The sequence below is a fragment of the Aulostomus chinensis genome, chromosome 12 (genome assembly GCF_037954235.1).
Source record: "Aulostomus chinensis isolate RoL2024-O1b breed Wild chromosome 12, RoL_Achi_v1.0, whole genome shotgun sequence".
NCBI classification, from domain to species: Eukaryota; Metazoa; Chordata; class Actinopteri; order Syngnathiformes; family Aulostomidae; genus Aulostomus; species Aulostomus chinensis.
In genome coordinates, this window is record NC_141331.1 from 470,001 (window position 1) to 493,652 (window position 23,652).

General features: G+C 47.1%; 1 protein-coding gene across 4 annotated transcripts in view; it reads right to left on the minus strand.

Annotated features, from left to right (window-relative positions):
* The window catches only part of LOC147251637 (bone morphogenetic protein receptor type-2-like), a 32,683-nt gene that overhangs the window by 8,316 nt on the left and 715 nt on the right, over window positions 1–23,652 (minus strand). For 2 of the 4 annotated variants that reach the window (XM_086219478.1, XM_086219475.1), the window contains exons 2-14: window positions 22,165–22,313; window positions 19,493–19,678; window positions 19,220–19,420; window positions 17,031–17,138; window positions 16,813–16,904; window positions 15,525–15,755; window positions 6,241–6,355; window positions 3,529–3,689; window positions 3,197–3,344; window positions 2,860–2,996; window positions 2,539–2,669; window positions 207–390; window positions 41–131 (exon numbers count right to left, since the gene is read on the minus strand). In XM_086219478.1, the coding sequence (XP_086075604.1) occupies window positions 41–131; window positions 207–390; window positions 2,539–2,669; window positions 2,860–2,996; window positions 3,197–3,344; window positions 3,529–3,689; window positions 6,241–6,355; window positions 15,525–15,755; window positions 16,813–16,904; window positions 17,031–17,138; window positions 19,220–19,420; window positions 19,493–19,678; window positions 22,165–22,237 (1,858 nt within the window). In that variant the 5' untranslated portion in view covers window positions 22,238–22,313. Of the gene's footprint in view, window positions 1–40; window positions 132–206; window positions 391–2,538; window positions 2,670–2,859; window positions 2,997–3,196; window positions 3,345–3,528; window positions 3,690–6,240; window positions 6,356–15,524; window positions 15,756–16,812; window positions 16,905–17,030; window positions 17,139–19,219; window positions 19,421–19,492; window positions 19,679–22,164; window positions 22,314–22,382; window positions 23,001–23,652 lie in introns of those variants that run through there. The other 2 variants (XM_086219476.1, XM_086219477.1) reach the window with 2 other exon arrangements.

The window sequence follows — 23,652 nt, forward strand, 5'->3', positions numbered from 1 at the left end:
TGTGTGTGTGTGTGTGTGTGTGTGTGTGTGTGTGTCACACCGGTGTGTTCCGTGAGGACAGAGTGGCTCCTGGCTGGCATCACATTGGTGGTAAACACACTGCTGTCTGAACTGGAAGCCTGACCCTGAGTCTGACGGAGAGAGATGAAATTTTGCTGTTTGTTTATGTATTTATTAATGTATTCAGTTGTTTGTTTGTTGTCTACCTGCTGACGTTCATAGTTGATGAAGTTCCAGTTCTTCCTGGCTCCAATGACTCCAGCAACTGTCTCCATGCCTGAAGCTGCAGATCCACTTCCCTGGAGATTCTTTACCGCACCCACTTGCAGGTCCTCAGTGTTTGAAGAGGCAGAGCCACTTTGAGGTGGCCAGCAGACGTGAGACGGATTCCTGTGAGAGAGAGTGTGTACCTGTAGTTGGGTAAGTCTGTGCGCGTCTGTGTGTACCTGTGGAGTGCTGTGTGTGTTAAGGCTGGGAGATCTGCTGTAATCTCTTGCTTAAAGTAGATCACTCATTCACGCTTCAATTGTGCAAAGGATGGGAGGAGGTACATCCCTGATGGGTAGCAAGCATGGCAGACCAAGAGGCTGAGTTAGTGGTGAAGAAAGACGCCGACGTACACACACACACATATATACGTATTTATGTGTATATATACATATACAGTACACATATACATGTATACATACATATTCACATATATATGTGTGTATGTATGTATCTATATATATATTTATACACATACCCCGCCAAGGTTGAAAACTACAGGCCAGTATCACTTCTGCCATTCCTGTCAAAAATACTGGAGCGCTCAGTATTTAACCAGGTCTCTGAACATCTGCGGAACAACAACCTACTTGACTCTTTTCAGTCTGGCTTCAGGTGTGACCACTCCACTGAGACCGCACTCCTGTCAGTCACTGAGTCACTGAGACGAGCTCGAGCTGCTGGTCAGTGCTCTGTCCTACTTCTGCTGGACCTGTCTGCTGCCTTCGACACGGTGAACCATCACATTCTCCTCTCCACTCTCTGAGCTCGGCATATCTGGTTCTGCCTTGTTGTGGTTCAAGTCCTACCTCACAGGCAGATCCTTCAGAGTGTCATGGCGAGGAAAGGTGTCTAGGTCACATGGCCTATCGACTGGGGTTCCTCGGGGGTCAGTGCTTGGTGCCCTTCTCTTCTCTCTGTACACCACCTCACTTGGTGCAGTGATCCGCTCCCATGGCTTCTCCTACCACTGTTATGCTGACGACACTCAGCTTCTCCTCTCTTTCCCACCTGATGACAGAACGGTCTCAGATCGTATATCAGCGTGTCCGGCTGATATCTCCACATGGATGAAGGAACGCCGCCTTCAACTGAATCTCTCTAAGACTGAACTTATGGTCTTTCCAGGTTGTCCATCTGTTCAGCCTCAGGTCAGTGTCCAACGTGACTCGAGCCTACTTGTGCCCACAAACTCAGCCAGAAACCTGGGTGTCATGATTGATGACCAGCTGACCTTTAAGGTTCATGTGGCCTCAGTTTCTCGGTCTTGCCATTATGCCCTTTACAACATCAGGAAGATCAGACCCTTCCTGACCCAACAGACCACACAGATTCTGGTTCAGGCTCTTGTCATCTCACGCATTGACTACTGCAACTCTCTTCTGGCAGGCCTCCCTGCAGGCTCATTCAAGCCTCTGCAGATGATCCAGAATGCAGCAGCACGTCTGGTCTTCAACCAGCCCAAAAGGGCACATGTCACCCCGCTGCTGGTTTCTCTTCACTGGCTTCCAGTGGCAGCCAGGATCAAATTCAAGGCACTTCTCTTGGCTCACAAAACAATCCCAAGAACGGCTCCAGCCTACCTGGAATCCCTGATCCAGGTCTGCTCTCCTTCTCGCCCACTACGCTCTGCATGCCAAAGACGCCTGGTGCTTCCAGCCCAGCGCTGCTCCAAATCTCTAGCCAGACTCTTCTCTTCTGTTGTTCCCAAATGGTGGAACCAACTACCGAACTCTGTGTGTTCTGCTGAGTCCCTTTCTACTTTTAAGAGACAATTGAAGACTCAATTGTTCAGAGAGCACCGAGGCACTGAACCTGACTCTGCTCCTCTTTGTCCTGTGGTAGAATCAGTCAGAGGGTCCAAGACCCAGCACTTAGTGACTATGTAGCACTAACTGGGTTGTGTGATGTTGTATGTTTGTTATATAAAAAAAAAAAAAAAAAGGGAGGGGGGCGGCACTTCTTCTGCCACTAGATGGCAGTACCTGTGACCAAATCACAACTGAAGCACTTTTGCGCTTCCTATGGGCTTTTCCTTAATTAAGTCTGAATTCTTGCTTGTGTTGTACGTCGCTTTGGACAAAAGCGTCTGCTAAATGAAAATGTAGAATTGTAGAATTGAAGAATTGTAGAATTGTAGAATTGAAGAATTGTAGAATATACTCACACACACACACACATACACGTACGTCTTGTATAAATCTTTGTCTATCAGTGTGTGTGTGTGTGTGTGTGAGGATATGTGTACCATTTTACAGTATGTGTGTGTACCTGTGGAACACCGTGTGTGCACTCAGTAGCTTGAGTTCCGTCAGTCTCTCCTCAGCACACTGGGCAGTCAGCCGGGCCTCGGCGTCCTGGTCCCAGCAGTCCTCCATCGTCTCCATCAGAGAACGCAGCACCTGCACATCCACCACCGACACACAGCCTTGCATGAGGATGATACGCAACGTCCTCGTGTGATTGTGAGGCTGTGATGTCATTCACCGGTGGAACCAGGGAATGGCAAGCAATCCCTTAAATGCTGAACAACTCTTTTATGGTTTGACCACTCTTATCTCATCTGTCTTGTGTGTGAGTTGGGTGACGAACCAGGAGGTTCTCCTTCCAGGCTTCAGGGAATCTGGGTCGGTGTTTCTCTCTGACCACCAGGATCTGCATCTCCTCAAAGCTTGGATGATTCCCAAGTTCTGCCTGGAACGCCAGCTGGTAATCAGGTACAGGATCCCCTGTGCACACGCACGCGCACAAACAAACGCACACACCTCATTTTAGTATATTTGTCTTTAGATATTATGTTGATGGTCATTTTGCGGTGATGATTATGATCTTCACAGGTTCGAGTCTGTCACCTCCCACTTATACTACAGCCACCAATGATGTCAAGCTCTGACTTGTTGACTGCTGACATCACACACAGGTTACTGACCTGGGAAAAGATCAGAACACCTCCTGAAGGTCTCCCAGTAGAGCAGACCGAGAGCATACACGTCCACTTGCTTCAGCGCTGACTCACAATCTCTGAGATTCAGAGCTCCACCAAGAACCTCTGGAGCCATGTAGCGTATGGTCCCCACCTACATGCGCGCGCGCGCGCGCACACACACACACACACACGCACGCACGCACGCACGCACGCACGCACGCACGCACGCACGCACACACGCACACACGCACACACACACACACACACACACACACACACAGTAACATCTAATCCGCACTACCATTCCTTTGCCAGGTAGTGTCATGTGGCCTGACCTCAGAAATGGCCATGGTGTCGTCAGCACCAGGCCGACAGGGCCGGGTTCCTGTGAGTCTCATGGACAGTCCAAAGTCGGCAAGGACGCAGGACAGATCAGCTCGGACCAGGACATTCCTGCTGGTCACGTCTCTGTGGGCCACTGCTGGTTTATATTGATCTAAATAGAAACGGAGGGAAGGGTGGTCACGTGAGAAGAAAGACTCACATCTCTACCTGGACCAGGGTCTGACGTGCTGCCACTGAGGAAGCCCTATGGGGGGTTTGGGGCCTGGCTCATGGGCACCCTGGTGGTGGTAAGGAGGAACATAGTGCATAACTCACTGTGGTAGGTGGAGCCAAACACTTCAGACTTTGCATCCCTACACTTCTCCTCCTTCTGTTTTGCACTGAGCAACATTGTTTATGTTACTGTTCCATGTGCATCAATCCAAGTTATTGTTATATTTCAATTTGATTGTGTTGTGATGTGTGTGTAGTTGTGTGTAGTTGACATCGAGCTGCTGCTGAGGGACGATGGACAGAAATCACAATGTGAATAATATAACTAGGGGGCAGTCACCCTTCCAAACCCCCATCATGGGTTTATTCACTCTCATACAACCTGATACCCCATCACCACTGAACCGGTTCAGGAGACCACGAGGCTGAGATGAGGGCTGTTCAACATCACATGTCTGTCATCAAAGATGTATTAGTTCATAAATTAAGATCCCACGACCACGTTGACCTGCTGTGTCTCACTGGAACCTGTGGAACCACCACCATGTTAGCCTACATGGATCCACTCCTCCCAGTCACATTAACCCTCCCAGTCCTCCAGACTCTGGCCCAGCAGGAGGACCTGCTACCATTCTAGACTCAAGTCTGGTAATAAACCCCAAACCAGAGGAAGTTCTAGTTCATTTGAGAGTCTGATTCTCAGCCAGGAAACTCGACAACCGCTTCCATCAGTGCCTGTGTTCCCCCTCCTGGTCCAGACCCTGAGTTCTGATCTGATCGTCAGAGTTTATGTCCTGTTTAGGTCTTGAACAGATGGAGTCATTGTTGCAGGAGGATGTTTGAACGTGAGATGAATGCAGGACCCAGACTGTCACTCCTGACTTGACTGCTTCTATCAGTGTGGACGTGAACCCGACCCCCGACCCCCGACCTGGTCCTGACAGGTGGAGCTGAAGTTGAACATTCAGTAGTATTTTGTCAGACCATCCCTTCATCACCTTGTACTTGTACTACTGGACTACAGACCACTGAGGAAAACTGTAGATTACCAGATGTCTGTCTGATGATGTCATAGTGTGATTGAAGGAAACAATCCCACTGGTGTTAAATTCACTGTCGTGTCCGTTATCACAGACGAGCCTGCTGCCAACTTTAGCTCCGCCCCCATCGGTCACTCATCAGTAGAGCAGCAGACACACTGAGAACGACTCTGGACTCGACTGCATCATTGATAAAGAAAACTATGAAACAAAGGACACCAGCACCGTGGTACAGTTCTGATACCCAACAGCTGGGACAAACAGCTCAGTACCTGGAGAGGACGTGGCGCTGCTCCAGACTGGAAGAGGCAGGCGTGATCTGGCCGGAGAGCCTTAAAACTCAGACTAGAGCAGCCGATAACTGAGCGTTAATAGAGGAGAACCAGAACCAGCCAAGACTCCTCTTCAGCACTGGAGTCAGACTGACAGAGAGCCACGGATCTACTGAGTAATGTGCTCCTTGTTTCCTTGGTTTCATCAACTTTTAATGACCAGACACACACCGGCACTGCTTTGCTCCTACTGACCTCCACCAAATAAGCAAAAAAATGTCTTGTGACCCGTCCACCTGTCTCCTGGACCCCATCCCAACCAAGCTGCTCCAAGACTCTCTACCCCTCGTTAGCCCCTCCCTCTTAGATATGATCAATGTGTTGCTGGTATCTGGTTCCGTTCCTCAGTTCTTTAAAGTAGCAGACCTCCTCAAAAAAAATCCTGGATCCAGAAGTTCTACATACCAACTACAGACCAATAACTCTTTTGTCCTCCATCCCATTGTCTTTCTCTGTGCTCGTCTTCCTCGACCTATCTAGTTCACATCCAAATCTCTCAATTATTCTCTCCCCACTTTCTCTCTCTCTCTCCATCTGTCTCTGTCCTCCATCTCTCTCTCCCTCCAGCAGGTCGAAGCAGACGTCCGTCCCCACTGATCCTGGATCTGCTCCACCTTCCTGCTGGGAAAGGAAGGTTTTCATTTCTGCTGTCTCAGATGTGCTGGTTCATAGAAGGAGGGAGGTTCTCCAGCTGCTCTACTAGGAGGGAGGTTCTCCAGCTGCTCTACTAGGATGGAGGTTCTACACCTGCTCTACAAGGATGGAGGTTCTACACCTGCTCTACTAGGATGGAGGCAGTAGTAACGGATGGACGGATTTGTAGGCACGTATGAATCTGACTCAACTTCTTTAATATTCTCTCTCCCTGTGTCAGATAAATACACTTACTGTACATTGAAACTTAGACTTTAAGTTCCAGTTCTGGGGATTAAAGCTGCAACTCTCCAGTGTGCTGTACACTGTGGTGATATTAACTGGTTTGGCTTTTGTCCTGAGAACCCCCACCAGTGGAACATACATGGAAGCAGGATTACATTGTTGGTAAGGTATTTCTGTACTATAAATGTGCTATGAAGGGGACTCCAATCACCTTTCATCTCAGGTACTTGAGTCTTACCGGCTCTGGACAGCTCCGTGTGCAAGAAGGCGAGTCCTCTAGTGATGCCATGAGTCATTCTGCAGCAGGTCAGCCAGTCAACGGTGTGGAGAGAAAGGTATCCATCCAGACAGCCCTGATGGACAGAGAAACGGGGACACTTGGTTTGGAACTCTTCAAACAGCAATATATAGACCATATTTAACATAAACTTCTTTTTTGACCACTGGAGCTCTTCTGAAGAACTACCACCATTAGGACCTCAGGACCCAGGGTCTCCGTGTGCATGGACGTGCCCCTTGCTGCTCCATAGAGGGTGGCAAGTTGCAACGTGTAGAGTTTTGAGACAAACTCCAGATCTACCAGTGCCTTACTCAGGACCACCAGCAGGAGTATTAACCGTACATATGTGTTTTTGATGGCGGAGGAACTGAGGCTAAACTACCATGTTTAAGGTTGTACATCAAGTGTAACCACTGCTAAGATAAGATAACCGTTTATTTGTCCCTCAGTGGGGAAATTGTCCCCATTACAGCAGCAGAGACAGAGAAGTAGCAGCAGAAAAAGTACAAGAGCAATAAATAGCAGAAACTATAATAAACTACAGTAAAAACTACAATACACTATAATTCACTATCATAAACTACAATCAACTACAATTAATACTAGCAGCATAAGTGTTGGCTATTGCACAGCAAGTGTTAAATATTGCACACTAAGATTGTCCAGGTTCTGGTGGGGTGGGGGTGGGGGGTCACTGGGACCAGTGCTTGTTGTCCAGTCTGACAGCTGCAGGTAGGAAGGACCTGTGGAACCTCTCCTCCAGACTTAGGGTGGAGGAGCCTGTCTCTGAAGGAGCTCTCCAGGGCTGTCAGGGTGGTGTTCATGGGGTGGGAGTCCATGCTCAACAGAGAGGACAGCTTGGCCATCATTCTCTCGCCCCCCGCTGGCCTTCTTAACCAGTTTGTTCAGTCTCCTCTTGTCTGCAGCTGCTATGCTGCTGCCCCAGCACACCATCCCTACAAGATGGCTGACACCACCACCATATCATAGAAGGTCCTCAAGAGTGCCCCCTGCACTCTAAAGGACCTCAGCCTCCTAGAGCAGGTAGAGTCTGACCCTTCCTACTGATGAACACTGATAACCTATTAATTACGGCGCTGGAACACTTAGTTCAGACCTAACCAGGGACCCCCATACACCTGCAGGAAGCTATCAACAACACTACAGCCCCTTTCACACTGCACCAAAAATGCGGGTGAACACGGGTGCTTGGGCACTCCGAAAGGGTCGACTCGGCATTTCGCCCCACGTCCACCGACCCTGCAAGCGACCCGGGTGTTTAGCGGCTCTGCTCGGCTCGTCTGCAGTGTGAAAAAGGCAACCTGTGTTGTCTCAGGTTTCAGGTTTTTCAGCCTGGCGGCGGGCCGATCGGGCCATAAGGGTTAAGCTGGTAATTAATTGTTCTAGAAATGAAAACAGTGTGTTCAACATGTGTATGTGTGTATCTGTGAATAATGTATTCAGGAAATTCTGAGAGTCATTTGACTGAGTGATTATAGGATTTGATTCGGGATGTGTATGTGTTTGTGTATGGGTGTGTTCCTGACAAGAAGTACGCGTGAGGGTAGCCAGAACAATAACAAGACATGGCAAGAGGACAGAAGACAGAGGTGCCATGTGACAATGGTTATCCTGGTGGAGGCTTCAGAGAACAGTCACCTGATCTCACTAATGTCCATTTAAGTGTTAACAAGCTACAGATGAGTGTTTCTGTGACTGACAACGAGTGGGCGTTGCCATGCTAAGTGGGTTTAAGTTAAGATGATGCAACAACCTAACAGGATTATTTGATCATTTGATCTAAAGTTTTACTTGTAATTTTAATGCTTTTGGTCACAGGGCTAATTTTTAGATGGTTTCTACATATTTTATTAGTTTTTAACAGCTGAGCATTTGCACAGCTGTCACAACCTACTGGCTATCATCGCCTCCACCACCAGCTGACTGCCTGTCAATCTCCTACTGTCAGTGTGCAAGCACCTGGACTTTCATGTCTTGTTCAGCACTGCTGTGGACCATCTGACTAGTCCTCCAGCTCTGTAGGTCTAGTCCATGGCTTGCAACACCAAGCACTAGGCTAAATTCCTCTGTGCCCATGCTTCAGCATGATGTTGAAATATCCTGTAGTACAACTGTGGAGTCTCAACAACTGCCTCACTCCAACATGTGTCACAGCCATCACACAACTTGATCTCCTACGCCAACCTTGATCTTGCGATCTCTCAGTTACCAAAACCTAGATCCTGGAGTTTGGCATCTCTGACCCTCGCCTTGTGCTACTGGAAACTCTAATGACATCATCTGACTCCAGCACCAGCCGCTCCATCATCTTCTACAAGATCAAGGATACTGACCACGACCTGCTCTCATCCACTCTCTCCTCTGCCCTGTCTGACCTCAATCTGCCCTCTCACTGGAAGAGCAGGTAAACCAGTGGAACAACAATCTGCGGATTGGATGGTGTCTCTCCGCCGCCCTCGGCATCCCAACCAATAAAGAGCCCTAAAATCTGAGGGATGGAAAATTATCACCAATTCGGGCAAACTGGATTAACTGTCCAACAGCTACCTCTGAGAGAATGTCAGAAAGCAAATACCTCTGCACTCAGAGCTATCAGGGACTCTTTTAAAACAAAGATTGAGAAAATCTGGAATAACATAACTCCTTCTAAATTGGCCCCTTCTCCTGCCAATGACCAAACTCTGAATTGTTTTGCTGGTCACTGAGGTAAAGGTATCCACCATTGTTCAGAAAATGAATTCCTCCAGCAGCTCAGTGGATCCCATCCCCACATCACTTTTTAAAGAGAGCCACCCAACCATTGCTCCTACCATGACCCATATATAAACCCAGTCCTTGATCAATGGTGAAGTACCCCCTTCCCTTAAGGTGGCAATCATCAGACCAAAGAACAAAAAGCGCAAACTTGATCCCAAGGTCTTTTCTAACTCCCAACCAATCTCAACCCTGCACTAGGTACTGGAAAAGACTGTCGCTCCTTAGTTTCATGGCCATCTTCAATCCCACCAGCTCTTTTCCCTTGTCCCAAATCGCATACTTCCATAGTGCATACTTAAAATTGAGTATACTAAGCATACTATGTACTCAATCGCGCAGCGAGTGAGGTTTGAGGGTACAGTGCTGTCCCAAATCACATTCCGCTGCGCGGTGCACTCACCGGAAATAATGACGCGATATCTTCTTCCACGCCCATTTGTGACCAGCTAGCACCGCATCAGCATCAGCTAATTACCGCTACCTTTTGGCTGCACTTGTTTGTCAATTTTTGAAGCAGTAAAACCGCAAAATGAACGGCCATTCGCGCATCATTACGCCACAATCGACGCCAACAACCCAATATCCTCCTTCTATTGGCTGAATGTCAACGGTACAGTATGGCAAAAAAGTATTTAGTCAGGCACCAACTGTGCAAGTTAAAAAGCTGAGAGAGGCATGTAACTTTCATCATGGGAACACTTCAACTCTGTGAAACAGAATGAGAAAAAAAATCCAGAAAATCACAGTCTGATTTTTAAAGAATTCAGTTGCAAATTATGGTGGAAAATAAGTATTTGGTCAATAACAAAGTTCATCTCAGTACTTTGTTATTCCCCTTTATTGGCAATGACGGAGGTCAGACGTTTTCTCCAAGTCTTCACCCCCTGTTGCTGGTATTTTGGCCCGTTCCTCCATGCAGATCTCCTCCAGAGCAGGGATGTTGTGGGGCTGTCGCTGGGCAGCACCAAGTTTCACCTCCTCCAAATATTTTCTATGGGGTTGAGGTCTGGAGACTGGCCGGGCCACTCCAGGACCTTGAAATGCTTCTTAGGAAGCCACTCCTTTGATGCCGGGCGGTGTGTTTGGGATCATCGTCACGCTGGAAGAGCCAGCCACGTTTCATCTTCACTGCCTTGCTGATGGAAGGAGGTTTCACTCAAATCTCAGGATCCATGGCCCCATTCATTCTTTCCTTTACACGGATCAGTCATCCTGGTCCCTCTACAGAACAACAACCCCAAAGCCTGCCTGATTTCTGCTCCCCGTTCTTGTGATCATTTTGGCCCCGCGGGGTGAGATCTTTTGTGGAGCCCCAGATGGAGGGAGGTCATCAGTGGTCTTGTACGGCCTCCATGTTCCAATAATTGCTCCCACCGTTGGTTTCTTCACACCCAGCTGCTGACCTACTGCAGATTCAGGCTTCCCAGCCTGGTGCAGGTCTACAAGTTATTTTTTGGTGTCCTTTGCCAGCTCTTTGGTCTTGGCCATAGTGGAGTTTGGAGTGGGACTGTTGGAGGTTGTGGACAGGTGTCTTTTATACCGATAACGAGTTCTAACAGGTGCCATTAATACAGGTAACGAGTGGAGGACAAAGGAGCCTCTTAAAGAAGAAGTTACAGGTCTGTGAAAGCCAGAAATCTTGCTTGTTTGTAGGTGACCAAATACTTATTTAACCCAGGAATTTACCAATTAATTCATTAAAAATCCTACAATGTGATTTCCTGGATTCTTTCCTCCATTCTGTCTCTCCTAGTTGAAGTGTTCCTACGATGAAAATTACAAGCCTCTCATCTTTTTAAGTGGGAGAACTTGAACAGTTGGTGGCTGACAGAATACTTTTTTGCCCCCCGTATGTAGCATTTATCTATGGGATCTATTTAGTAAAACATGTTGGTGACAAGTCGTTCTATTTTTTCAAACCCGAGTCCACACAGAATTTCAAACTTGTCCCCATTATTTAATGTAAAGATGACTCTGTACAAGTCAGTGTCGACCGACTCTCACCACAGCTGTCCGCCGCCATTTTTATCAATAAAATGAGTGCGGCGAGTGTCCACAGTCAGATACTCAAAATCTTGACCGATTTGAGTACAGCATCCAGGTACTTTTGCATACTCAATTTTCGCATACTAGCCATACTTTTTCCCATTTTGAGTTGAGTACACTCAAAATTTTAAGTATGTAGTATGTAGTATGTTATTTGGGACACACTATTGAGTGAGACAGCTCTGGTGAGGGTTATAAATGACTTACTGATGGTGTCAGACGATGGCTCCCCCAGTCTAATATTCCTGCTGGACCTGTGCACTGCCTTTGACATAGGGGATCATGATACCTCATTTCAGCATCTCCAGAAGGTGGGAGTCACAGGTATTGCCCTTGACCACTTCCACTGTTACCGCTGATGTCCCACAGGGGTCAATTCTGGGGCCTCTGTTCTTTTTGGCCAACATACTAACCCTGGGAAAGATAGTGAGGAATCACAACATCAATTTCAACTCCTATTCCACCTCATCTGTCCAACCTCACTCAACCACCTGAGTAGCATCTCAAAGCTAAGCCCCTCACTATCTCAACCTAATGCTGACAAACCAGTACATGCACTTGTCACCTCCCGTATCAACTACTGCAAGTCCCTGCTTGCAGGTCCTCCCTCTAAAACCAAACAGAGGTTGCAATATGTCCAAAGCAGTGCTGCCCAGGTTCTAACCAAAACTCAGAAGTCAGGGCACATTCCTCCATCCTTCACTCCCTCCACTGCCTCCCTGTAAACCAGCATACCATCTTCAAGGTCCAATCCTGGTGTTTAGTCATCAGTCACACTGGTCCAACTTACCTCCAGGACCTCCTGTCACCCAAAAGCCCAATCCGGTCACTTAGGTCAGACAGGTTGAACCTACTTGCTGTCCCTGGCAGAGCCGTCGACAATGGGTGATCAATCTTTCCCCAAACTGGGTGTGTCCGCGTCTGCTTGTGCTTGTTGTATCTAGGTGATGATTCAGAATTGTGTTCCAATCTCCCGAGCAGACGCGGATCCCCAAAATCAAAAGCTTTAAATAATCTGATGAGAGAAGCCGGCCTGTTTGACGTTTGGAGAAGTGTCCATACAAGAGATAGGGAATTCACCCACTACTCAGCCACTCATAATGTACATTCCAGACTGGATTTATTCCTGATGAACACCATAGATAGATGTAGAGTACAGGAGTGTACAATCGGATCAGCGGATATTTCTGATCACAACATTGTTTATCTAGCTATTCATTTAAATAGTAAACCAAGGAGTACACTATGGAGGCTGAATATTGGAATTTTAAACAATAGATCTACGTGGAAGAAATTGAAAAAGAAATTTGTGAATGCATAAAAGACAATAGGAATGGCCAGGTAGACCCAACAATTGTCTGGGACACGGTCAAAGAAGTCATGAGAGGGAAGCTAATATCTAGAACAGCTCACTTCAGGAAAATTGGGAGATTTAAATATGACCAATTAGAGGGGGATTTGGAAAAACTAGAGAAACGACGACCTAAAAATGACAATCAAATTACAATAGGGAATCAGATTAAAGATAGAAGGAAACCATTAGAAAAATTAACGAATGATGAAATAAAAAAAAACTGAGATTCACAAAGCAAACCTTTTATGAGTCAGGCCCTAGAGCAACACGAATATTAGCGAGGCGTCTTCGAACACAACAAATAAAGTCCATTAATAAAATTAGGGACCCTCTATCGAATTCATTAAAATATGACCCAGATGAAATTCATAGAATTTTTAAAGATTACTATGAGACATTATACTCACAGCCTGAGAAGGTTGATGAAAAGAAAATTAAACACTTCCTGAAATCACTAGACCTTCCATCCTTATGTTTAAAGCAAAATACACATTTGACCGCCCCTATCACTAAAGACGAACTGGGTAAAGCCATAGGTAGACAGGCGACTAATAAAGGTCCTGGGAGCGATGGGTATCCAAATGAGTGGTACAATAAATTCAAAGAAGGTCTTACTCCGACTCTATTAGGGTCCTTTAATTGGACACTTGAGAAAGCGATAGCCCCTCCATCTTGGAGGGGTGCTGTAATATCTGTTATTCCTAAAGAGGGGGAAAACAAAGAATACTGTGAATCGTATCGCCCAATATCTATCCTAAATGTAGATTATAAATTGTTCACATCCATTATCACCAAAAGATTGGAAAACTTTCTGCCCGACCTTTTATATGAAGACCAGACAGGCTTGGTAAAAGGATGCCAAACTCAGGATAACATCGGGCGTACCCTCCACATTATCGAGCATGCTAATAAACACCTTACAAGTGCTGCCCTGATCAGCCTGGACGCTGAAAAAGCGTTTGACAGGGTCAGCTGGGATTTTTTGTATAAAGTACTGGAGAGGATGGGCTTCAATGTTAAATTCATTAACTGTATTAAAGCATTGTACACTAACCCGACAGCCAGAGGTAAATTTAATGGACACCTGTCGGACACTTTTAAAATATGCAGAGGGACACGACAAGGTTGTTGCGCTCGCCCTGCCATCTTCGCAATTTTCATAGAACCTCTTGCTCAAATAATTAGACAAGAAGACGGGCTGACAGGAATCACAATCGCAGGAGATGAACACAAGATAGGTCTCTCTGCTGACAATATAATCACCTTCCTTGAAGACCCGAATGCAACGTTTCCTAAATTAGAAAAGATAATGGAAGAATATGGATGGATGTCGGGCTATAAATTAAACATATCTAAAACTCAGGTTTTAACTTTTAACCATAAACCAAATACAGAAATCAGGAAGAAATATAATTTAAATTGGAATGCTAAGTCGGTAAAATATTTAGGAGTGATAGTTACTAAAGAATTTGACAAAATACATGAGACAAACTACAAACTAATAAACGATAAAATTCAAAAAGATGTGGCAAAGTGGTCCACATTAGTGATGGATTTCAGCTCAAGAATCGAGGTAGTCAAGATGAACCTCTTACATAGGATGTTATATCTTTTCTTATCGCTCCCCATTAGAATACCAGACTCACAATTTGCAGCATGGGACAAGCTTACATCTAAGGTCATCTGGGCGGGAGCCAGGCCTGAGATAGTTTCAAGACCCTTCAGCTGGACAGAGAAAATGGAGGATTGGCTTTGCCAAACTTAAGAGAATACTACTATGCTGCACAGCTTAGATACATAGTATATTGGTGCTCCCCGAGCTACCAAGCCAGATGGTAGGACATTGAGATGACCCTGGGTCAGACCCCTCCTCAATCAAGGCTAAGAGGAAAAGAACATGTGGATCTCCACGGTGAAAACTCGATCATGAGAGAAACCTTTGAGATGTGGCGTGTTGTAGTTAGAAAATACAAGTTAACGGGAGACTGTAAGCTGTTGATATGGCCCTCTCACTCCTCCAAGTTCAGACCTGGACTGTTCGACAAGACGTTTGAAAAGTGGAGGGACAAAGCAATAACGGCTCCAGCGGTAGATCAGCAGAGTTTTGAATCATTTAGACCAGTCAAAAATGAGTTTGGTCTGGAAAATGGAGATTTGTACAGATATTTTCAACTAAGACACTCTTATGAGACAGAAATTAAGAAGGAAATCTCATTGGAAGGGAATGATGTGATTGAGGTGTTGACAGGTGCATTCAAGCAAACTCCTTCAAGAATTGTCTCCAAATTGTACAAAGGTTTATCGAAGCAACAGGGAAGAAATACAATGTACATAAAAGAGAAATGGGAAAAAGAATTCACTATTGTGCTATCTGAGGTTGATTGGCAGTCCGTACTAAAGACCCAACATACGTCAACAAACTAAATTAAAAGTCAATTAAAAATAAACAATTAGGCCAAAGTCAATACTGCTGGAGAAACTGTGGGCAGTTGAATGCCAACCACTCTCATATATTCTGGACATGTACGAAAATTCGGTCATTCTGGGAGGGGATTCTCAGAGCTATGGTTGAAATTTTTGGACATAATATCTCCAATGACCCCCGGTATACCGTATATATGTAGGACTGACGCCAGACGATGTAATAGGTAAAGAAGATACATACCTGTTTAAGATCTTGACACTTGGGGCTAAGAAAGCCATTACAAGAAGCTGGCTGAGGACTGAGCCTCCTGGGCCAAGCCACTGGCTGGACATTGGAGAAGAACTTCGATCGATGGAACAAATGACCTACTTTCTTCGGCTGAAAACAGAGCTCTATGAAGCAAAATGGACAAAATGGCTCCTCTCTATGGCAAAGTAGTGTTCTCCTCCTTTGTGCTTTCTGTATTCCTGAATGTCTTTCAAATACTGATTGAAAAATGAAGTTTTTTTTTTTTAAAAAAGGTGAACTGACAGAATTTCTCACTAAATTTAATATAAACATATAATATATAAACCACGTGTTTTCACCTTAATTTTATATAAAATTAAGCTGCTGTCTCCATGTCCTTAGCTCTCTTACATGAGGGTAGAACTCCATGAGAATCAGGAATTCCGGATGTCCTTCGGCTGTGGTCCTCTCGTCGGCGCTCAGGAAACAGGCGATGTTGTCATGTTGCAGCAGCGGGAGGCTGTAGATGGAGCGCTCGTTGGCGTAGTTCTGCTGGCTGGCGGCGCTGAAGATTTTCACTGCCATACAGCGCTCATTGAAACAGCCACGAAACACAGCACCATAACGGCCCCGACCAATGAGCTGCCAGGGGTGGAGAGAAGGTCACTACAGAGATGCACCTGAGGACCCCTGTCATCACAATCAGAATCAGAAATATTACACTGCAAGGGTTTTTGGTCACCAATCACTGGGGTTAATTATAGATTTCTATTTCTCATGTTATTCATTTTCTTTAATATCCTTAACAATAGAGTAGTAGTGAGTACAAATTATAAAAACTGAGGTGAATTTTTTTTTTTTGATGGATGGTGCGCCAACCTGCACAGAAAAGGTCAAGCCAGACAAGCCCCCAGATGAACGGCAAAGTGGATTCATTCAGATTTCAAAACAAAACTCCATGTGTGAACTCCCGATAACAAGAACAGACAGAAAAGGGTCCAATATGACCACTGACTCGACACGCACCAGATACAAACACACAAACCAAGAGACAACGACCACGTCAGCAGGATCTCGGCAAGTTAGCAAAGCCAGGCAGAAACACTGGCACTGGCGGCGGCGGCGGCTCTGTGGCGATGGATGATGAATTGATCGCATGATAAATGCAAATGACCTCAGTCGTGGCTGCAATCACTGCACGTACTGTGTGCTTCAGACATCAGAAATAACGCTGACAGTCTCCTGGTCGAGCTGCACCTCTCCTCCTCCGTCACTGAGGGAGGGTGAGGGTGGAAGGCGGTTGCCTTCCGTTTGTTTATTTTAACCAGCACGAGCATCTAGAAACTCTAAACAAGGTCACAGAAACCCACTGGCACGTCCCAGGCTGGAACTTCATCCTGAGCCCTGACAGTAAGACCATCGTTGTGTTGGTCTGTTTTTCATCACCACTGGCAAAATACATGGCAAAAAAATGTGCCGAAAAGGGATTTGAGATCATTTCTGTGGTGACATGAAACGTTTGAAACAAGCGACTGAGGCAACTGAATATCCTCGTAGAGCAGCCGTCAAGGAGGTGAGTGTGACATCATGGTTTTATTGGCGATGTCATGGTTTGTGAGGTCAGCATTCTGAAGCTGCACTGATAAAATATACATTACATACACACTCAAGGGCTGTGTGTGTGTGTGTGTGTGTATACCTCCAGCAGCTTCAGGTTCTCCAGGTTAACAGCAAACTCTGTGTTTGCCGTCTCCACCCCTTCCAAAGCTGACAATGTGTGTTTCTGCCTCCCTGAGCACACACACACACACACACACACACACACACACACACACACACACACAAACTTCATGTGATGATTGATGGCATTAATGTTCCCTAACTGTGTGTGTGTGTGTGTGTGTGTGTACAGAGCACCTCTCATCAAGCGGTGCCCCAGGAACAGAGACACGATGAGTGCAGCTGCTATGGCGACCATTAGCAGGGCAATGAGTGCCGTTTCCTTGTCCAGGAATGGCTGCTGACCTGGGGAATGATGTCATCATTAACGCTACTGTTGTGCCAACTCAAACAGATCAAGAGATTCATTCAGAGATGTGACAATTAGTCCAGCTGAAGAAAGGACTTTTGGCCTGTGAGGCCTACCACCCCACTCTGAAGCCTGCATTTGAGTGGTCACATGTTCTTGAAACAAAGGGTCATAAAAAAAGGGTCTCACTCTGACCATTGACCCCCCCTCTGAACTCCTGCTTGCTTGACCGGAAGTTTGCGTGATGCACTGCTATTGGCTGAGAGCCAGTACCATCCCACGGGAAGTGACATCATCTGCCGGTCCACATAAAACCTCAGCGCAAAGAAGGTTCGACCTCTTCGGCTCTCCTCTTCGGACCTCGAGCTGGCAGTGCAGCGACAGCAGAGACTCCGCAAGGGACAACTCTCCCCCCCTGTCCACTCGTCCAGAGAAGCCACCGTTGAGCCACGCAATCCGCGTGAACTGGTCCCTGGTGGCTCATTCCAGCTTCTTCACCTTTCTACCAGTAACTCCAGCAGACCCTGCAGGCTGCCCCGCCGCTGCTCTGCTGCCCTCCGAGTCGAGCCGACCCGCGCCGGATCAATGGAGATCCAATCCCTTACCGCTCCACCGGGTCAAGTAAGGATTTCCTCAACTAGGCATTTTCTGGGCAGAGAAATAGCTGAGTGTGTTGTATGATGTCTATGAGTGCTCTGTTTATGAGACGAAGTCCTGTCATTAGCAGATTCTACATAGAATTATATGTTATTTATTGACGTTAGTTATTAATAACCGTGACCTCTCAAGAAGGTGTTACGTTATTAATACTGCACAAGTGTGTTAACACACATTTTTGGGTTCATCTTTGTTCTTTCCTTCCTTCCTTCCTTTCTCTCTCTCTCTCTCTCTCTCTTCCGCTAAGTGCTCAGCTTAGTAATTAACACTCCACATTTTCTACCTCCACGGTGCTAACTAGCGGCTAGCTAGCCTCAGCTAACTAGCCGCTAATGGAAACCAGGCTCCCCCCTCCCCTCCTCACTCTCTCTCTCTTCCACTTACACACACACACACTCCCTCACTCACACACACACACACACACACTCCCTCAATCACACACACTCCCTCACTCACACACACACACACTCCCTCACTCACACACTCCCTCACTCACACACACTCACACACACTCCCTCACTCAAACACACTCCCTCACTCACACTCACACACACTCCCTCCCTCACACACTCCCTCACACACACTCCCTCACTCACACACACTCACACACACTCCCTCACTCAAACACACTCCCTCACTCACACTCACACACACTCCCTCACTCACACACACACACACACTCCCTCACTCACACACTCCCTCACACACACTCCCTCACTCACACACACTCACACACACTCCCTCACTCAAACACACTCCCTCACTCACACACACTCACACACACTCCCTCACTCAAACACACTCCCTCACTCACACTCACACACACTCCCTCCCTCCCTCCCTCACACACACACACACACACACACACACACACACACACACACACACACACTTTATCACTTGTGTCTTTTGGTTAGATAACCGTTACACCAACGTGTTGCTGATTGATGGATGCACTGTGTCAATAAACCCATTTTATTATCAGAGAGAAGTCGTCGTGTCTTTGTGTACCAACTTGTGGTCACGTGTCTCAGCAACAGCAGTGCTGTGATCTCCTCCAACATCAGAGCCGTCCCAGGTAGTTGATGGTACAGGATATTGACTGTTGGTGGATCAACTCTGTTAGAGACTGGTAACTGTTACAAGTTTGGTCGTGGTTTAGTTTCCCTGAACTCATCAGGGTGGTGCCCCGAATAATTAATATTTAATACTAATTATTAATTTATTTAATAATCGATAATTACATCCATAAATATCGATAATCATTATTTTGACCAATTGGCTCTACAGCAACACTCCTCTGATGTCAGACAGGAAGAGGATGAAGAAGTTCCTGATGCATTATTGTTTTAACTTGGTGTCCATCTGGCAACAGCCTCCAGGAAGCATCTGATTGGCCAGGACAAAGTTATATTCCCACCTTTCTGTCTGCCATCATCCCTCATTGGCCTCAGAGCAGGTGCGTCATCGGTAGGCGGGGCTTCTGTGAAGTTGGCATTGCAGAGGTCACAGCTGCAGCAGCAGAACCTATAGCTGCTGTTCTGGATCTGTGATGGCGTTGCTGTGACCACACAACGATCGCTGTGGCACTCCTGCTGGCCACCCATGTACGTCCAACACCCTGCCAGACAGGGAGCACACCTGTAACCCTACCACTGCACCTGGCTTGCATGCGTGCGTGTACAACCCTCACCTTGTTTCACCAGGAATATCTCTCCATTTGGCCTCTTTTCCCACAATCCATAGCAGCGGGAGCCACTGCTGCATCGAATTGTGCTGTTCTCCCTCACCACACCTTGCAGCTCATTGGCCAGGCCACTGGGAGGCTCCGCCCCCAGCTGGTCACTGAACACACACTCCCTCTCCTCAGAACGAAAACCTGCACAAACATTTTAGTCATGAAAACATGTGAGACAGAATAACAGACAGTATCTCTATATACACAGACAACCGTCATTACTACATCACCTCTACAGGTGAGTTAGGGGGCGGAGCTATTGGGTCTGTGTCCACAGGTGGGTAAAGGGACATGGCATGTACTTGTAAAAAAAAAAGTCAAACTGTGACATAACACTAGTATTAAAAGTTCCATGATACATCAAAGCCATTCAATGGTAGTGTGTGTGTGCGTGCGTGTGTGTGCGCAGATCATTGCGTAACGGTGGTAAAAAAGACCTGACAGTTGCTCTTCACAGTGAAGCTCGAGCGAGGTTCATTGGTTCAGTGTTCCATTACCTTGACATCAAACTCATTTCACGCCCTGAAACCCAACGCTCCTGGCCAGCTGGACAGGTGTTCTTCAAAAAGGAAACTAAAGGGTTCAGTCGGAAACCCCGTGAGATGATCAACTGTCCCACAGTCCCTGAAAGGGTCACACGTGAGCTTTGGGTCCATCAGGGGAAAAAATCACAAAATCTCATCTTCAACTGTAATATTTGATCATGTGTGAAAAAACAGTTTTGGAGCATCATGAGAGCTGAGAGCAGAAGTCACATGATCAACACTCAGCTTCTACAACCTTGGTGTTTATGACCTGACAGCGCGCCTCCTGTCAAGAATCAGCAAGCTGGAGTCTCCATTTGTCCAGAGTGGCGAGCTCAGCGTCTGGCAGCCTGCTGGCAACATTTGGTCTGCACACACAGTGCAGCTGCAACCCTGGCAGTCAAAGCACCACAGCCCGGCTGCTGGTCAGGACTTGTGTCTCGCAGGCCGGACGTCAGGACTTAGAGCAACAAACGAAGCTGAGCTGCTATCACACACGTGCATATTGTGCACATCAGAAAACCCTATCTCTAGTTCTGGTTGTCATGGTTACTCAAGTATAAACAACATGACAACAGAGTAGCGTGACAAAGTTTCATCTGCTTCAGTCCTGACAGAGCAACTCTGGCTTGTAGCGAGCACCCAGCTGAACGTCACATCCTGAGCAGCGCCCGTGGGGAACCGCCGCCATGTTGATCTCTGCTGGCACCCGAAAGGAGAGAGAGGTTCCGACCTGCATCCCTTTGTACAGCCCTTCCATCATCCCTCGTCACGCCTCCCGTGCTGATCTGGCACGAAGTATGAAATCCACAAAAATGTTGGTAATGTGCTGTATAACCGCAGGAATACTTGGCGTCACCGCGTGGCGCTCGTGATGTCCGTGTGTCATTTTGGTGAAAAGACTTTGTAACTGACTGCTTTCCAGGCACTGCGTGTGTTCAGGAAGTACAGATGTCCCCCCGTTGTCCACACGTCGGTTCATTAACTCCAGAGAACACATACCATGCTAACCTAGCTTAGCACACGTGCTACATGGAGGCTCTGACTACTGGCCTCTTCCACATACACTAATCAGATAATAGTAATTATAATAATAATAATAATAATAATTTTAATCAGATCATTTTTTGTCCCCTTGGAGGAAATCTTTCTCATGAGACATAACCGTTCACGACGACAACCCCAGGCCAGACCCCAGGTTCATGCTTCCCACATCCCTCTTACAAGGTCACGCAAGTACAGAGACATTGGACGACGTGACATAAAACACAACCCCCAGCTGCAGACCGCAAAGTGCACGTGAGCGGACTGCACGCGCCTGTCAGAAAAAATAAATGAATGCTGTGGGTAATAAGACGTCATGCTGACTGAACATTGTTCCCTGGTCTGACCTGCTGAGCAGTGGATTTCTAGCAAGATGTAACAAAGTTAAAGGAGCATCATCAACCCCCCCTGCTGGACGGATGAGCAAACCGCTGAGGGTCTGATAGATGACGGGTCCTCAGGAGAACATATTTTTTCACCATCCCTTCAAAGCATTTCATGACAGACAACGTTCACCCTATAGGATGGGAGTGGTTGTGCTCAGTCGGTGAAGGGATCTTGGGGGCGGGGAGAATTGTTGATGTTTTCCATAAACGTGGGATCCAGAGAGGACCGGAACTCATCTGTGACAGCTGGGGACAGTTGATCTGCTCAGAATTTAACAAGTAGCCACCGATGTGTGGGCACCTGCTAACACCCTTGAACAACGCACACGTCTGTTGGTGACAGACTGACTGATTGTTGGATCAGGCTGCCTTCGACCAGTTAGTTCTCGTTCCAATCCCTATTTCGAAACGAGGAAAGAAAACTTGTAGGTCATCTGCCATATCCTGGCCATCCTCACCCTCAAGAGCTCTGATGCTTTCCCACTGGAAAAAGAAACATGACATTTTCTGGTGTTTTCAAAGTGTCAGAACAGTTTGACGAGCACCACTAATCAGATAGTCTTCACTAAAACAACTCTTTTTAATGCAGCTTCACAACAAACTGCTCCAGCCAGACCAACAGCGCCCCTCGCTGGCTCAGCACAACATGGATGATGTGAAGGTGGGAACTGACCGCACACTGCAGGCAGCAGCAAGATGCACAGACAATATGTGACTGCTGATGAAGCGCCATTCTCGGCTGCCATGTTGGACCACTTCACAGCTCTGACATCACTGATCCCGGGTCAGAGCCCACTGATAGCTTGGTGCACATGTTCTCCTCTGAAACAGAACACAGATAAAGTTTTAGACACAAACTTGAAGATTAATCATGAAAAAATGAGTACTGACACAGTTCAACAGGAAGTGGTCATGCCAGGGAGGTTTTTGGAGTCCAACAGGAAGTGGTCATCTCCTGTGCTGCATCCCAATTGCCAAGTGCCAACCTACGTCCTCCTCCTCCAACCTAAACACAGCGGCACCATTCAGACACCCAAGAAGATGGTGGTGAAGCACGACCTCTGCTGGCAGAGCACAGATACCGCAATGAGGTAGACAGCACCAACAAAAGCCCCATCTGCTGGCCTGACTGTGGTACTGCACTCCACTCTGAGCACCTTTCCCTCGTTCTCTATTATTAAGCACATGAACGCACCTTTAGTCATCAACAACTATAAATGTTGGTGTTCATCAGAATGGGAGACTGTTGGTGGCGCTAACTTGGCTTGAGGGTCCACAAGTTTTTAGGGGACGAAGAAGAAGTCCGCGGTGCATTGTGGGCCATAGGTTGCTCCGTAGGATGCACCTGAACCGACCTACAATGTGGGCGTGTTTAGGCTGGAATTTAGGTTGAGAAGTAGGTCGCTACTCGCGCCAGTTGTGTTTGGGACAGCCTGCGACCTGCTCTGAGACCTAGGATCAGACCTGCTTGGCCATTCGGATGTAGCACAGGTTCCTCCACCAACAGGAAGTGATCATCTCCTGGTTCTGCCACCAACAGGAAGTAGTCATCTCCTGGTTCCTCCACCAACAGGAAGTGGTCATCTCCTGGTTCCTCCCCCAGCAGCCAATAGGATCGCTCCATGTGATTGTGGTGATTGAACCAGTAAATCAGCTCTGGTGAACAAAAGTTGATGATCTTCCAGGTTCAGTTCATCAAGATCATCTTCACTGATGAACCCTCTGATGATGCTGGAAGCCTGGATGCTACGTTAGCAGTGCTAAGCTAAGAAGTCTATGAACCAGACGGCTTTAGTAACTGGTTTATGAGCAACAGTGGACTGTTACTGCATGGTGGAGCAGAGGTCCTCACTGTGGCCCCCCAGCAAGAAGGTTGTGGGTGGAGCCCCGGCTGCAGCACGGGGTCTTTCTGGGTGAGTCTCCATGTTCTCCCTGTTCCTGCTGGGTTCTCTCTGGTACTCCAGCTTCCTCCACAGTCCAAAGACATCAAGAGGGACCAGGTTAATCCAGACTCTAAATTGACCGTAGGCGTGGCGTGGTCTGTCTCTATGTGTTGGCCCTGCCATGGACTGGTGACCTGTCCAGGGGGAAGGCTGCTGGGATAGGCTCCACCCCCACCACCCTCAACAGGAGAAGAGGGAGAAGATGGAGGGATAGGATG